Raw genomic sequence first — 13,449 nt, 5'->3', positions numbered from 1 at the left:
TGCGTAATGTGTGGTGACGGAGCATGCGCGTGACTGTCGTTCTTGGGCGCAGTTGGGTGGCTGCTTCTTGCTTTGCGGGCCGCCACACCTTGAAGAGCAACTCGCACAGCCACGTCATAGGCCTTTGCCTACATCATCGCCGTTGCGATTGCTGGGGTAACGAGGCAAATTGTAAATTTAGAAAGTCGAGACCGTTGCTTGGCGGAGGCCACGAAGACTGTGGCGCCGTGTGTTCCGGTGCAGCCCGCGCCTGGTTAGCAAGCCGGAGTGCAATGGACATTGTGCTCTCGAGTGAGCATTGTTGCTACAATATCATACAATCAAACTATGGACACTCGTCACAGCTCAATTCAGCCTAAGAGTAATTGTCGTCGCCTCTAGGGGAGCACTTCAGCTTATGTCCCGCCTTAGCTTTTAGCAGTAGATGGTAAACTGCAGCTATGATTCAATTTGGACCGCAAAACGTCAATACCAATGAATGAAATTAACTTCCTGCTGTGCAACTCTAGAATTTATGTGCGTGGGAGACTAAACAACTGATAGTAACTGTTCATTCAAGAGCGTAGCTCAACATCATGACCTAGGAAAAGGGGATATCATATCATCCATAACTCAGGAACGCCGTCAACAAACGCTTCCTGCCTCAAGCCGTGTATGCTCTTCCCTTAACAGCCGCGATCTTTTCAGATCTCCTGCCTGGCCTGCTTCTGCAAGTCTACTTCCACGCCCCGCTGCCGGGCCTTGCCATCATCGTGCTGCTTCTGCGCCTCGCTCTGCTGCGCAGCGTTGCCGGTCAACCCAGCGACCGCGCCGCCAATGGCGCCTCCAACCCGGTCGTGCAGACCCTTGCCGAGGTCCTTGACCTGGCCCTGAGCCTCTTGTCCCTTGCCCTCCTCGTTCTGCCGGATGCCCTCCTGGCGCAAGCCTTCAGCGCCAACGAGTCCACCGAGGGCTTCTTTGGCTGAGCCCACTGTCTGGTTCCAGGAGCCAGCTGACCGATCCGGGTCGTCCTTTGCGACGCCGCCCGAGGCGTTTACGGTGAAAGGGCCAGCCTTTGCGGCGGTGTGGGAGAGGTCATGCTCTGCATCGGCGGTGGCGCGCTTGGTCTCTGCTTCGCGCTGTCAATTCGTCAGCACCTAAACTATGCATTCGTAATGGGGGACGCAGTGTGTACGTAGCGAGCGCGCAGCGGCCCGAGCAGCATAAGCGACCAGTCGCACAAGCGCGCAACAATGCTGAAGAGCGTTCGACTCTTGCTGTTTGTGTCCTCGCTCATGGCATTATATGGGATGTGTGGATGGAGAAGAATGGGAGCGGGAAAGCTAGCTAGCTTACCTTGTCAGCGGGATTACCGGTCAAGGATCCAATCCCTGAGGAGATGGCTGCGCTGGCTTGGTCAACAACGCTCTGCAGCGTCGAAGTCTGGTCCTTGTTGCCCGACATGATTGATGCTTGTTTGGTTCGTTGTTGATTTGAACTGGTGAGTAGGTAGATAGGTGCAGTCGAGCTGTGCTTCGGGTTTGGGATGTTCTGCTGGTGAGCGGAAAGTGCACAGTGTGACTTCAAGGGCTTATATGCTTTGTTTGTTGGGTGCCCGCGACTGCTGTCGGGCTGCTGCAAGTGAGCGGGTGACGTCATACGTGGGACGCGCCTGCGTCGCGTACCGATTCCTTGGCTCCAGCGGGGTGAATGATGCATGAGGCGCATTGGATGCGACAACTCTGGGCCCTTCATGAAGCGTTTGAAGACCACGAGAAAGGATGTACAAGGTGTGCGTCACCTCGCTCAGCACACGCCGGTCCTGCAGGAATGCCTCTACAGTATGGTACAGAGACATTCGCAATCCTGATCATCCCTGTAGAGAGGACTTGCGGTGGGTTGTACTGGTAGCGAGGTGTGCGGAGCGAGGTGGCCACGCCCTGTAGGCAAACAGCGCAACCCATTCATTATGCGCGATGATGCAATATATGGAATTTATGTGCATGCGTACGATCACGCAAGCCTCCCACAATGCAGGGAAATGGTGGGGTATCTAATACAAGGGAGTGAGGTCCTCCAGAGCTCCTTTTGAGCGAAGATGTCCGCTTGAATATACAAATAATGTCCCGCGTCAGATGCAGATTATCATATCCACGAATAATCCACTGTCGAGCATTCACCAGTGGCAAATCTGGATATTGTCAGTGCAGGTACTCATAGGACACTGAGGAGACTTACACCACCCTCGCTATCGTCCACACTCCAGCTCCCAGCCAATCCCACGACCTCAACCTCTCCAGTAAAGTTCTCGTTCATCTTGCCCAGCACGGCTACACCATCTCGCATGGCAATACCGCCAGGGCCATTGTTCAGCAATCGTCGAGCCCATGCATCGATTGCAGGCTCTCCTGTCTCGTCACGGGCCTGCTTCAAGAAAGGAATCAAAGCTGTGCCACCAGTTCCGCGAAGCTTCTTGCTATTGCCTCGTCGCACTGTGTTTGCAAGGTTCAGACGCTGAGCAGATGCTTCTTTCGGGGATAGAGATCGCGAGTCGGACCTTGACTCTCTTGACTTGACGATGATGTAGCGGGATACTATTTGGATATGCTTATCACGGAGTGCTCGCAGCATTGCTAGGCAGGCATCGTAAGCTGTCACAAGTGCGCGATCATGTCTGCGGCTCGTGACATATTCGCGGATGTTGGCCACGCGCTCAACATGCTCCAGAAAGCGACGATGAGGCCCCGGCATATATTTCCGCATTTCAACGAGGAATCCGTGGGCAGGGGCCTGGGATGATGGTGCTTGGGCCGAGCTATCTGGTTTCTTTTCGCCAGTCTGGCGGTGCTCGACGCCGAGGATGATGTCGAAGAACTGTATGACAGAGCTCTGAGCATTGCTGCCACCTGCAAACTGGACGTACGGCTGCTCTCCCGTACCATCGTCAAACATGACTCCGTTAGGTAACCCAGCATCTGCCATGTTCTTACCGCCTGCGAGGAACGGGCGGATGCGGTGGTAGAAAACATGAGGATCACAGCTCTCGTACATCCTCTCGAGCAAGCTACCAATCTCATCCAGTCTCTCTGCGAACGCGCGCAGGCACTCTACAACCTTGTTGCTTTCACCTCGCCTCGCTGCACCAATAGCTTCAATCATCATCGGGATGACTGGACCAGCGCGAGCTTCGATAGCGACAGACACCAGATAAAACCATGATTCGTCTAGCGAGCCTGTGAAGGTCATGTGCGTCGCGAGGTTTTCGAGCGAGTCAACAGGCTCTCCGTCGAAGAGTGTTCGCCAATTCCATAAGCACACCCCGGCATAGGTAGCGACGGGTGGTAGTTCGAGGTGTTTGCATGTCTGCAGGAACGGGATCGACACGGATGGCGGAACGATCTGCGATGCGTTAGTGTAAGGCCTGCATACAACGGCGGATAGTCATGGCTCACATCGGCGGGCCGGTCGCCGCCCCAGACATAGGCGTGAGCCATGAACCCGAGGATTGAATAAGCTCTCCGCCATTCTGCTTCGGTGAGGAGGAACTCGGTCGAAAGGACGGGCAGTGCGTCGATTATCTGGCGGAGGCGCTTTGCGAGAATGAGGCTCTGGAAGCTGCGGGCGACTGTCTCCCAGGGCTGGTAGTAAGCATCGGGTAGTATTTCCAATGGTAAATCCGAAGGCAAGAAGCCATTCTGTGGCGAAACGTCGTAGTCTTCCAGGCGTGGAATCGTAGGAATCATCTTGATGTAAAGGTGGCGAGGTCGTGTGCCGCTGGAGTTGTTATTTTAATTTCGACGCCAGGTAGGCGCGACTTCGCACTTGCCCCGGGCGCGCGGGTTAACTAGTATAGCAATCGAGCAAGGTGCTTATGTCGGAGTCGCGTGATGGGAACCTTGGCTGCACAGTAAGTTTACTTGGATAAAGCCGAGGTGTGTTGCGCAGCGCGGTGATTTAGAGAGCACCGGTGATCGGATCGGAGGCAATTGTTAAATGTCCAGGCTAGGATAGGCTACTGCTCAACCATGGCGGACAAAGGGACGAATTTTGTAGCGCGTTCGGTGGGGAGGACCTGAGGGACTTCTGGCGGGTTGGTTGCGGCAGGCTCGGACGACTTTCAAGCACACGGCCTGACAGAGACCTGCAAAGTCGAGTGATCAAGGATTACAAAGTACAGACGGGCATCTCGGGATGAATAATTCTCATAGCTTCCTCTTATCCGCGGCCGTCTCTCCACGGTCGCAGCCTGGCGCCGGTACCGTGTTTCAACGAATAGGCCACGCTTGAGGGCCTCAGCATCATGAGCCGTCGGCTCCAGATCGGTTGCGACGAGGTCGCCATTAGTGGTACAAGCCCGGCGTTAGTCAAATCATTAGGTAGCGGAATAAACTCGCCTTCCCGTCTCCCCACACAAAAAGAAACAGTGGTGCCATTCACGGCGGGGTCTGCCCGGCAGGCAAAACTTCTCGAACACTGGCCCAAGCGCCACACCAAACTGCACATGTACCAAGCTCAGGGTCCAGCCTCGCCTCCGGCATCGCTTGGCTCATATTTACGCCTCAACGCCGTGAGCATTTTGTCGTTACATAGCTCTAGAGTATACTAGACAACATATTTCGCAAACTTCAAATGCTTTGCACGGCGCATCCTCGTGTTTTTGAACAACGTCGGCGCATGTGAATCAGGCGACTGGGCCTTCATCATTGGTCATTAATTGGCTACCGTCTATTCGACAACACTTCCCCACCACCGTGCAGCTCTGTTCTGCAAACGAAAAGAGGAGAATTTTCGTCCTTGATTAAGGTACAAAAACACATTGTTGATGTCTAATAGCTCGCGTCCGCCTGCACGCGACAACAGGGTGCTAAGCAGCACAGCACATTTGTCCTAGATCCCGCCCTATGCACCCATCCTCCAACCTATCCAATGCCTGTGCTGCCGTGAATAGCGCGTTCGGCAGAAAAAGTACGAACGTTTTCGGGGTATAAGCGCCGTGCGTAAAAGCGAATCTGATGTGTTGCAAACAAACCGACCCCCAAGAATAGTATTGATTACGAAATTTACCCCACGATCCCATGATATCCTCACTCCTAAATAAATGCAGTCGTTTTCGTTATGATGCTGGCAGTCACCGAGTGCTTTTCAGGCTTGCTGCAGCAGCAGCTGCAGCAAGGTCTGACTTTCCAGACACGTTCCGTTGAGCGACCCGAGGGAGACTGCTCGTAGCAGGCGCGGGCGCTCCGTTAACGGTTCTCTTGATCCCTGCTCCCGCTGGTGGGACAGTTGATTGCCGCCTAGGTCCGCTCGGCCCGGTCTTAACAGGTGAGCTGGCTGATACCTGGCGATCTGACGCTGCGGCGGTGCCGTTCTTGAAATTTGTAGCTGGCGGTTCAGGCAGAGGTCGTACGCGTGACGATGGCGTCTGAGATGAAGCTACTCGCTTGATAGGTGATGCTGCACTTGCCGCTCCATTGATAGCTGTGCGAGGCCGAGGAGCTCGCTTCACGCCTGTGATAAATTCATGGAGCATCGCTTCGTCGGGCTTCATGCGCCGGTCTGGATCCCAACGAAGGCATCGCGCGATAAAGTCAAGGAAAGCTTCATCGTCGCATTTGAGGGCCTGTTGTAGTGTTTTTGAGCTTGGCCTGCGTCGACGGCCTTTCGTAGAGACTGTGACACGCGGCTTGCCCATTGAGTCGAAGAACAACTTCTTCCTACTGCTTTTCTCAATTAAATGCTTTTCTGGAGGTCCGAATATCTCCATAATGCAGGCTAGTTGTTCCTGTTCGTTCTCTCCAGGGAAGATTGGGTATCCTGTAAGGAGCTCCGCCAGAATGCAGCCCAGACTCCACATGTCGATTGGTAGCCCGTAACTCATACCCAGAATGACTTCAGGCGACCGGTAAAATCGTGATTGGATGTATGTGTAGACCTTCTCGTTCTCGAAACAACTGGAGCCAAAGTCGATGACCTTGATCTCTGAATGAAGTGGATGTGCAAGCAGAATGTTCTCTGGTTTCAGATCACAATGAATTACTCGCTTGCTCTTCAGCATCACTAGCGAGCCAAGCATCTGCTTGCAGAACCGTCGAATAAGCCGTAGCGAGAAACCCTTGAACTCGTGGGCTTTGATGAACTCATAGAGGTTCATACCGAGAAGTTCGGTTGAAATGCAAAGATGGCCACGGAAGTAGAAGCTTTGGGTGAAGTTGATCATGCTGTGCTTGTTGTCGGGGTCCTATCATGAAAATCAGCGACCGAGGCACACAAAATAAGATTGAAGAACAAGACGTACCCATTCGCGCAACTTCTGGAGGATGTTGACCTCCACCAATGCCTGTTGATGGAAGCGTTTCTTGTTGCGGATGATTTTGATGGCAACAAGCGCACCGGTCTTGTGATCGACGCAACGTACAACCTGCCCAAAGCTGCCCTTACCGAGCAAATCTACAACTTCGTAGCGATAGGCTAGATGGTCTCCCAGAACAATGTTGTAGTCGCCCCGGTCGTCATCGTACCCGAAATTGGCGGTGGTAGCATTCAAATCGCCCACGTGCTTCTTCGCGCTCTTCGTGCCGCAGAAGTATATTTCCTTGTAGTCGATGATCTCGCCTCGCTCGAAGATGTTGAGGCTCACCATCTGGAGTGCTTGCGCTGCAGTGACCCGCTCTTGAGGGCGCGCTCTCTTCCGGAGCTCATCGACGTCGCGAGCCGCATGCTCGAAATCCTTGCGTTTGGACCCAAGTTTCTTCATTTCTTCATCGGCAGCCAGGTCATCTCGGTCTAGGTTCGTATCCAAGTTGCGAGCTTTCAGCATGTTGGTCGAACTCTTGGATCCTAGCATCCTTTGCATAGGGGTCAGCATCGAGTTAGACTTTGGCGCAGTCTGTCCATATGGCTGCTCTGAATATCCTGAGGCTGTGCGGGTTCCCGAGCTCGCCTTTCGGGCCTTCTCAGCTTCAGTGTCGCTCGCGACTGTTGTGTTTGTGGAGGTCTTGCGACGTCCGAAATCGAGCGAGGGTCGAGTACGTGTAGCAGGTGTAGGACTGGCGCCAACGGCTCCGCTCCAAGTTGCTGAGGCAGGAAGCTTCGGTGGAGGCATATCGCCGTGTTTTGGGGGTTGAGGACCTGGCTCCTGGCTCTTTTGAGGCGCATGTCGCGGTTGACTGGTTTGCGAAGCTTGGGCGGCTGTTTTTGATGACCCACGGCGCCACCCGCTCAGACTAAGCTTGCGCCTCAATGATGATCCGGAAGAAGGGGTTTCTGGCTCTGTCGAGGTCGATGTCTTTGCAGAATCCGTATCCTTCTGAGGGGCACGAGGACCTTGCACCTTCATACTTTGCATCTCTGCATCTGTGTCGGTAAACTTGTATTCTCCGGAAGGTCTCGAGTACAGAAGTGCGTAATCGCCACTATTCTTCGGTAAGGAGTTCGAAGAAAAAGGCGTAGCTATCTGGCGATTAGGGTTCAAAGTCGGAATAGGCATAGCCGCAGCACCATGTAGCGAAGCATCAGTAGACTTTAGGTTGAAGGCGGAACTGCTGCTACGAAGATGTTTGCCGCCATCATACTTGTCCATGTTGTTGTTTCGGGAGAAGAAACTGGCCTTTGATGCAGTCATCGGCGTGCTCGGTGTTTTGTTGGCTGACCTTTTGGGAGGTGGCGTCGTGTTACGATCATTCACTTCTGCGGAAGGCGCCGGGAATGATGAGATCCTGTTGTTGAACGGCGTGCCGAGAGGTAACAAATTGAGAGGAGGTAGTCGAATTGGTTGCAAGTTTTTCTTGTTGCTTTGGTGCACCGACGGGCTCTTCTCAGCATCAGAACCGGCGCCAACAGTCAATCCCCTTCTGTGTCTGATTGTTGCTTTTTCTTTCTTTGCGGAGTCTGTCTTCGCAGATTCGCTTGCTCTGGGCTGTGTATGGAGAGAAGAAATGGAAGCCATATCATCAGACGTCGTCCGTTCTGGAGAAGGCCTCAGCGCAGCACTCGACTTCAAGGCTGACGCCGAAAATGAGAAAGTCTTGTTCTCTGGATCCTTTGGCGATTCGTAAGCTTTGGGAATGGCAGGTACCGGTGGCACCTCCTCCTCTTCCTCTGCACCAGCCGAGCTATGGACATTCCTGGGTTTTGGGGTGGGCAGTCGAGACCCAGCCAACGCGGGATTTCGAGGCTGCAGCGTGGTGTTTCCGACTCTCAACGAATTGAGGCTCGAGTTTGAGGAGATGGAGATACCCGAAGCGTACGACTTGCGATTCGGGTTTTGATCAGGCGTAGCTCTTGCAGATGACGGCGTAACACTCTTTCGGAAGATCATGGCAGGCGATTGATCGAAGGCCCGCTCGTCAAATGAAAACTCGGCTTGAGGCGTTGGGGGACTGACCGGACCTCCAGTTGGATTGGGGTTCATGGAGAGTCTCTTTAGCCTTCGTGCGTCTGTGGGGCTTATCGTCCTGGCACCCAGTCCGCTAACGTGGTGCATTGTCGACTGCCGTTTGCTTGATGAAGAGGAGGGCGTTTGAGTACGTGCTGTCGACCTTGCTGGCGAACGTGACGGGTCAAAGACGGTGGGGGCATGCAGCAACGTCGGCTGCTGGCGCGGGGCCACATGGAGAGACTTCGCCTTTGCAGCGCGTGTTGCACTTGGAACTCTTGTGGTGTCGGCACCCAAAATCAGACCCGGCGGAAGCGTGCCGCGACGGTTGCCGCCTTGCCCAAACGACGGAGTGCGGCCCATGCGTGTCTGCACATGGTCGCCGTGGCTGGCTAAACGGGGCACCTCCTGTCGGCTGTCCAGGCTGGGTGTCGGCAGCATGCCCGGCCCTACAGACTTCCGTGGCGCGCGTGCCGCTGGATTCGGCGGTTGCTGTGCGGGGAGTTGGCTCTGGCGACGCGTGCGGATCGACATGCTTGAGGTGGGCGGCGGGATCGACGAGGGCTCCGCCGGGGCATTGGGCGGGCCTGGCTTGGATCTTGACTGACTGAAGCGGCGGATTAGCGAGGTGCTGCGTGCCGGGCGTGTCTCGGCAGTGCTGCTGGCAAAGGGTGAGGGTGCGTGTTGTGTGGAGGACGCCAGGGCAGAGGACGTGAATGGGTGCTGCGACGGGGCGGCCATGTGGGACGAAGCAAGCGTGGATGAATCGGGCGGTTGCGGAAAGTGGCTCAGGGCGGGCTCGTACTGGAGGCTGTTCGCGAAGTCGTCAAAGGTGACCTCGGGAATGAAGTCGAAGCGCTCGCCCGCATCGGCAGGCGCGTCCGGCGGGTGCGCCTGCGACGTGAAGCTGAAGCGGGAAGCCGCGTCGTTGGCGGGGGGAAAGGCGCGGCCATGAGCCGCAATACTGCCAGCATCGCTGGTGACTCTGCACACGCAATTGCTCGTCAGCATGCCGTCCGCGTCTGGAGGTGCCATTGCGAGCGGCCATCTCACCTCTGTTTCTCGTACGGGCGCGGGCCCAGCGGCACTTTGTGGTCACGCACCGACTGTCGCCGCCCGCGGAAGTTTGTCTTGGTGCTGGTGTCTTGGGGCGGTCGAGGAGCAGACGTGACGCTGGGCGCACTCGACTTCCGGCGTGCATGCTCGGTCCCGCTGGTTCGCTGGAACTTGCGGACTCGCCCGTCTGCATCTGCAGCAGCACACGGGTCAGCACTTCTTTGTATGCATACGCCCAGGACGGCACTCACCCGTGGAGCCGTTGCTCTCTTCTGCCGAGCTGGCCCTGCTCAGCACAGGGAGGCTGCTCTCCATCCTTGTTCGAGCGAGAGGCTGCGCTGCCATTGTCAACAAAGGTCGGCGGCCCCCGTAAGCTGGCGTGCTGACTGATGCCTCCGGATCACCTCACACCGTCGTTCTCGCGTGGCCGGCGTGTCGTCGCTTGTGCTGCGCGGTGGACGGCTGCTCCCCAAGCTCGAGGCTTGGAGCAAGGACTATGCGGACGCGGGCATCTCGTTTAGGTCGGACGGGGGCAGGAGCAGGCACACCACGCTACAAGTTCCTCCGGCAGATTGCGATCGTTGCGTCAAGCACACGAGCGTCCTGGCGGGAGGGGCGCGGCAACGGTCGAGAGATAGGAGAAGGAAGAGTTCAATAGTGGTGGCAGTAGCTTGCAGACGACGATTCAGGTAGGGTAGCGATATGTCGACACAGACCACCCAGCGGGTCTTCTCGACTCGACGAATAGCCGTGCGATAATAATATCAAAACAACAATTTCTCCCCGGAAACCGCCTGTCCAGCGAATCTCAGTGGGAGCAGACGTCGACGAGCAGCCCTACGCAGACGTCGTATCAGCTACCCACGGGCTCTCGCAGTGCTACCAAACGCCTGCAAGGCCCGCCACCAGGGACTGCTCGCAGCGGGCACGGCGCCGGTGCACGCTCGTAAAATTTCTAGACTGGGAGCACCCAACGGCCGTGTTCCTCGCATGGCAGGCCGCTGTCACCGTCGCAAGCGGCGCGAGGGCTACACGCGAAGTGCGGAGGCAGCCGCAGTTGCGCCGCGTGCGCTGCTACTGCTGCTCGAGCTCGTCACCGTGCAGGCGGCGATGCGATGCTGCAAGCGCATGTTTACATGTGTATTCCACGGCCCATGCCCTCGCCCGTTGAACGTCCCTGACAACACAAAGGGGGGAAGGGAAGGCGAGGCGCACGGTGCACATCAAAGCCCAAGCCTGCCGACCACGCGCTGCCTGACGCTTACGCTTGCGCTTGCGCTTGCACATGCCGTCATTCCCGCCTGCACAGGGCCTCGGCCACATCCATGTCCACGCTGTGATGAACCAGCGCCAGACACAGTCAGTGCTTGAATGCTAGAGCGAGCTACACACGGGCTGCACTATGTGATCCGTTCGGTTTGTTGCTGCAGTCCCGTCGCCACCCCGTCTCGTGAGGCTGGATACAGAACTGTGGGGGTGCCTCTCTCGACTTCAACCTCGGAACAACTCGACGGCAACAAAGAAAATAGTTACAATGAGTGACGAAGCGGCAGACGCGATTGTCAACCGCGACACACCAATCCCGGTTGTGTCTATAACGAGCCCAGGCGACCATTCTCGTCCCTCCTCTTCAAGAACGCCGACCGACTCGCGACATCATCTCTCTGCTAGCAAGCTCAAAGACAAGCTTCAGTCTTTAGGCGACAGCCATGAGCAATCGGAGTCCCCAAATCGCTTTTCGGACAAAATGTTCACCATGTACGTTCGCTTCACATGTTCTCTACATCGACTTTCGATCCACGCAATATCATGCGACTGACACTTCCAGGCTGCTCTCTTCAGTTCTTCCCCAAGATATTGACGATGATGGGGACACACCTCAGGTCAAGGACCGCCGTTCTCGCAAATACGTCGATCGTCCCAACTTCTCCCTTCCGCAAATGTCATCCAACTTCCGCCGCTTCAACGCCCGGATAGGCGTGGCCTTCGTAGCGCAAAACCGCGCCATCCGTCTCTTCACCTGGCGGCAGCCACCGCAAACCATCTCCTTTCTCTTTGTGTACACTTTCGTATGCGTAAACCCTACACTGGCCTTGGTTCTACCCCTGGCTTGCTGTCTATTCTTTATCATGGTCCCTGCCTTTTTAGCTCGACACCCACCTCCACCTACCCATCTTCCAACAGACCTGTACCCGCTGGGAGGGCCTCCTCTAGCCGCAGCTCGTACCGTCAAACCCGCTCCCGAGCTCTCCAAAGACTTCTTCCGCAACATGCGCGACCTACAAAACGCCATGGAAGACTTTTCACGCGGCCACGATGCCGTTGTGTCCTTCATCACGCCTCTCACCAACTTTTCGAACGAATCCTTGAGCTCCATCATATACATCATCCTCCTTTGCACCTCGGTGATGCTCTTTATCTGCGCCCACCTCCTCCCCTGGCGCTTCATCTTCCTTGCAATCGGCTACGCCCTGACCATCCTCGGCCACCCCACCGTCCAAGACCTCCTCGCCACCCCGGAAAACGAGCGCCTCTTCTCCGAAAAGGAACACGATGGCCGCTCCTTCCTGATCAACCTCTCCAAAGATATCGAACTCGAGACCGCCCCGGATCACCGCGAAGTCGAGATCTTCGAGCTGCAGCATAGACCCTTGCATGACACGGACGGCGAGTATGAGTCGTACATTTTTAGTCCGACGCCGTACGCGCCGCTCTCACCGTCCCGTATCGCAGGCGACCGTCCTAAGGGGACGCCGTTCTTTGAGGATGTGCAGCCGCCCCGTGGCTGGCGCTGGAGCGACAAAAAGTGGGTGCTCGATTTGCTGTCCCGCGAGTGGGTCGAAGAGCGCTGTGTCACGGGTGTAGAAGTGGAAATCGAGGGCGAGCGCTGGGTGACAGATCTGCACTATGAGGAGCTGGATGATATACGGGAGAAGGAGTTTAGCATGAAGAGTGGGAAGAGCGGGAAGGAGAGAACGAGACTGAAAGAGAGGAATGTGGGCGGTGCGGGAAGTGATTCGGAGAGAGAAGTGTTGAGAAGGGCGTGGGAAAAGGGGAGGCCGAGTCGGAAGGGGGAATGGAGGAGGAGGAGGTGGGTGAGGGGGGTGGAGAGGGTGCCGGTTAGTAATGGCGGGGACTAATATCGTGTATTCATGAACTCTTCTGCAATTTTCTGACGCTTGATGTTTTTTATGGATGGCGAGGCTGTAGGGTTTATCCTCCGTGAAGGGTAGAGACGAACAGAATGTTGTCGCCTTCTTCGATCTCATATTTGTCCTCACCTTCGAGCTCCCAGTCTGCGTCGTTGATGAGGACTAGGATGCCAGGTCTCCTGATGGTATGGTCAGTTAATGAAATGTTGTGACGTGAGCTGTGTGCAGCAATCACAGCTACCCTTCAGAGTGTATAGATCTGCTGAAGACAATTGAGACTGGATAATTGTAAAGAAATAGTCCATCAAATAATATACGAAACGAAGAAAACACGTTCACCGGTGGAAGTGGGAACATCAAAAGCAATTTGTAGATGATAGCAGGGGTTAGGGAGGTAATGATAGAGGTAAGAGCAACAGGATTGGTTGTATGACATAGAAAGGCTGGGGGTTGTTCAATCAAGTCGAAAATACAGGAATGCCCTCGATGTCACCAGAGATGTTGAGCGTTTGATAGATCCGAGAGCGAAGGCAAACTTACACTGTGTCGTCAAGTACGAACAATTCCTTCCGCGGATCTTTCATGACAGTGTCGCATAGGTGTCTAACAAGAAACGCTATGTTTGACCGCGTCCCATCCTCATCTTTAGCAGGGATAGTCAGCGATAGCTTCCGCTCATTCGAAAAAAGCATCTCCAGTCCTCCGCTAGTAAAAGTCAGCACTCTGCTACAGCGGCGAAGACATGACTGTAAACCCACCTGAACTCCACAGTTATCCCAATTGTACCCTCATCCTTTGCGTCTGACATCGTGCAATCAAGTAATGCAGACGTCGTGGGGCGACGCAGTAATGACTTACCCCAGGTGCAGTTTGAGGCCCGCGCTAACC

General features: G+C 55.4%; 5 protein-coding genes across 5 annotated transcripts; 1 reads left to right on the top strand and 4 right to left on the bottom strand.

The window, feature by feature from the left end:
• Nucleotides 1-683: 683 nt before the first annotated feature.
• Nucleotides 684-1,443, bottom strand: CC84DRAFT_1083785 (uncharacterized protein; the record flags this gene model as incomplete). Its single annotated transcript, XM_018174020.1, has 2 exons — nucleotides 684-1,118; nucleotides 1,336-1,443. The coding sequence occupies 2 exons, from the start codon at nucleotides 1,441-1,443 to the stop codon at nucleotides 684-686; spliced, it is 543 nt and encodes a 180-aa protein (XP_018040000.1).
• A 501-nt stretch (nucleotides 1,444-1,944) lies between these two features.
• CC84DRAFT_444379 (indoleamine 2,3-dioxygenase alpha type) lies at nucleotides 1,945-4,026 on the bottom strand. Its single transcript, XM_018186303.1, has 4 exons — nucleotides 3,806-4,026; nucleotides 3,432-3,753; nucleotides 2,218-3,378; nucleotides 1,945-2,170 (listed from the first exon to the last, which is right to left on the bottom strand). Exons 2-4 carry the CDS (start codon nucleotides 3,720-3,722, stop codon nucleotides 2,156-2,158), a joined length of 1,467 nt encoding a protein of 488 aa, XP_018039999.1. The 5' UTR covers nucleotides 3,723-3,753; nucleotides 3,806-4,026; the 3' UTR covers nucleotides 1,945-2,155.
• A 669-nt stretch (nucleotides 4,027-4,695) lies between these two features.
• On the bottom strand, nucleotides 4,696-10,195 carry CC84DRAFT_1193372 (uncharacterized protein). The gene is made up of 5 exons (XM_018181291.1): nucleotides 9,797-10,195; nucleotides 9,661-9,747; nucleotides 9,407-9,602; nucleotides 6,275-9,338; nucleotides 4,696-6,217 (listed from the first exon to the last, which is right to left on the bottom strand). Exons 2-5 carry the CDS (start codon nucleotides 9,722-9,724, stop codon nucleotides 5,108-5,110), a joined length of 4,434 nt encoding a protein of 1,477 aa, XP_018039998.1. The 5' UTR covers nucleotides 9,725-9,747; nucleotides 9,797-10,195; the 3' UTR covers nucleotides 4,696-5,107.
• Nucleotides 10,196-10,943: 748 nt separating this feature from the next.
• CC84DRAFT_1213041 (Pex24p-domain-containing protein) lies at nucleotides 10,944-12,549 on the top strand (the record flags this gene model as incomplete). The annotated part of the gene is made up of 2 exons (XM_018182499.1): nucleotides 10,944-11,167; nucleotides 11,238-12,549. The coding sequence occupies 2 exons, from the start codon at nucleotides 10,944-10,946 to the stop codon at nucleotides 12,547-12,549; spliced, it is 1,536 nt and encodes a 511-aa protein (XP_018039997.1).
• On the bottom strand, nucleotides 12,539-13,392 carry CC84DRAFT_1160744 (ubiquitin related modifier 1). Its single transcript, XM_018177574.1, has 3 exons — nucleotides 13,320-13,392; nucleotides 13,102-13,266; nucleotides 12,539-12,740 (listed from the first exon to the last, which is right to left on the bottom strand). The coding sequence occupies exons 1-3, from the start codon at nucleotides 13,367-13,369 to the stop codon at nucleotides 12,623-12,625; spliced, it is 333 nt and encodes a 110-aa protein (XP_018039996.1). The 5' UTR covers nucleotides 13,370-13,392; the 3' UTR covers nucleotides 12,539-12,622.
• Between the last annotated feature and the right edge of the window lie 57 nt (nucleotides 13,393-13,449).

The sequence above is a fragment of the Paraphaeosphaeria sporulosa genome, assembly GCF_001642045.1.
Source record: "Paraphaeosphaeria sporulosa strain AP3s5-JAC2a unplaced genomic scaffold CC84scaffold_2, whole genome shotgun sequence".
NCBI lineage: Eukaryota > Fungi > Ascomycota > Dothideomycetes > Pleosporales > Didymosphaeriaceae > Paraphaeosphaeria > Paraphaeosphaeria sporulosa.
Note: the sequence above shows the minus strand (reverse complement) of the source record. Positions and strands in the feature narration are given on the sequence as shown.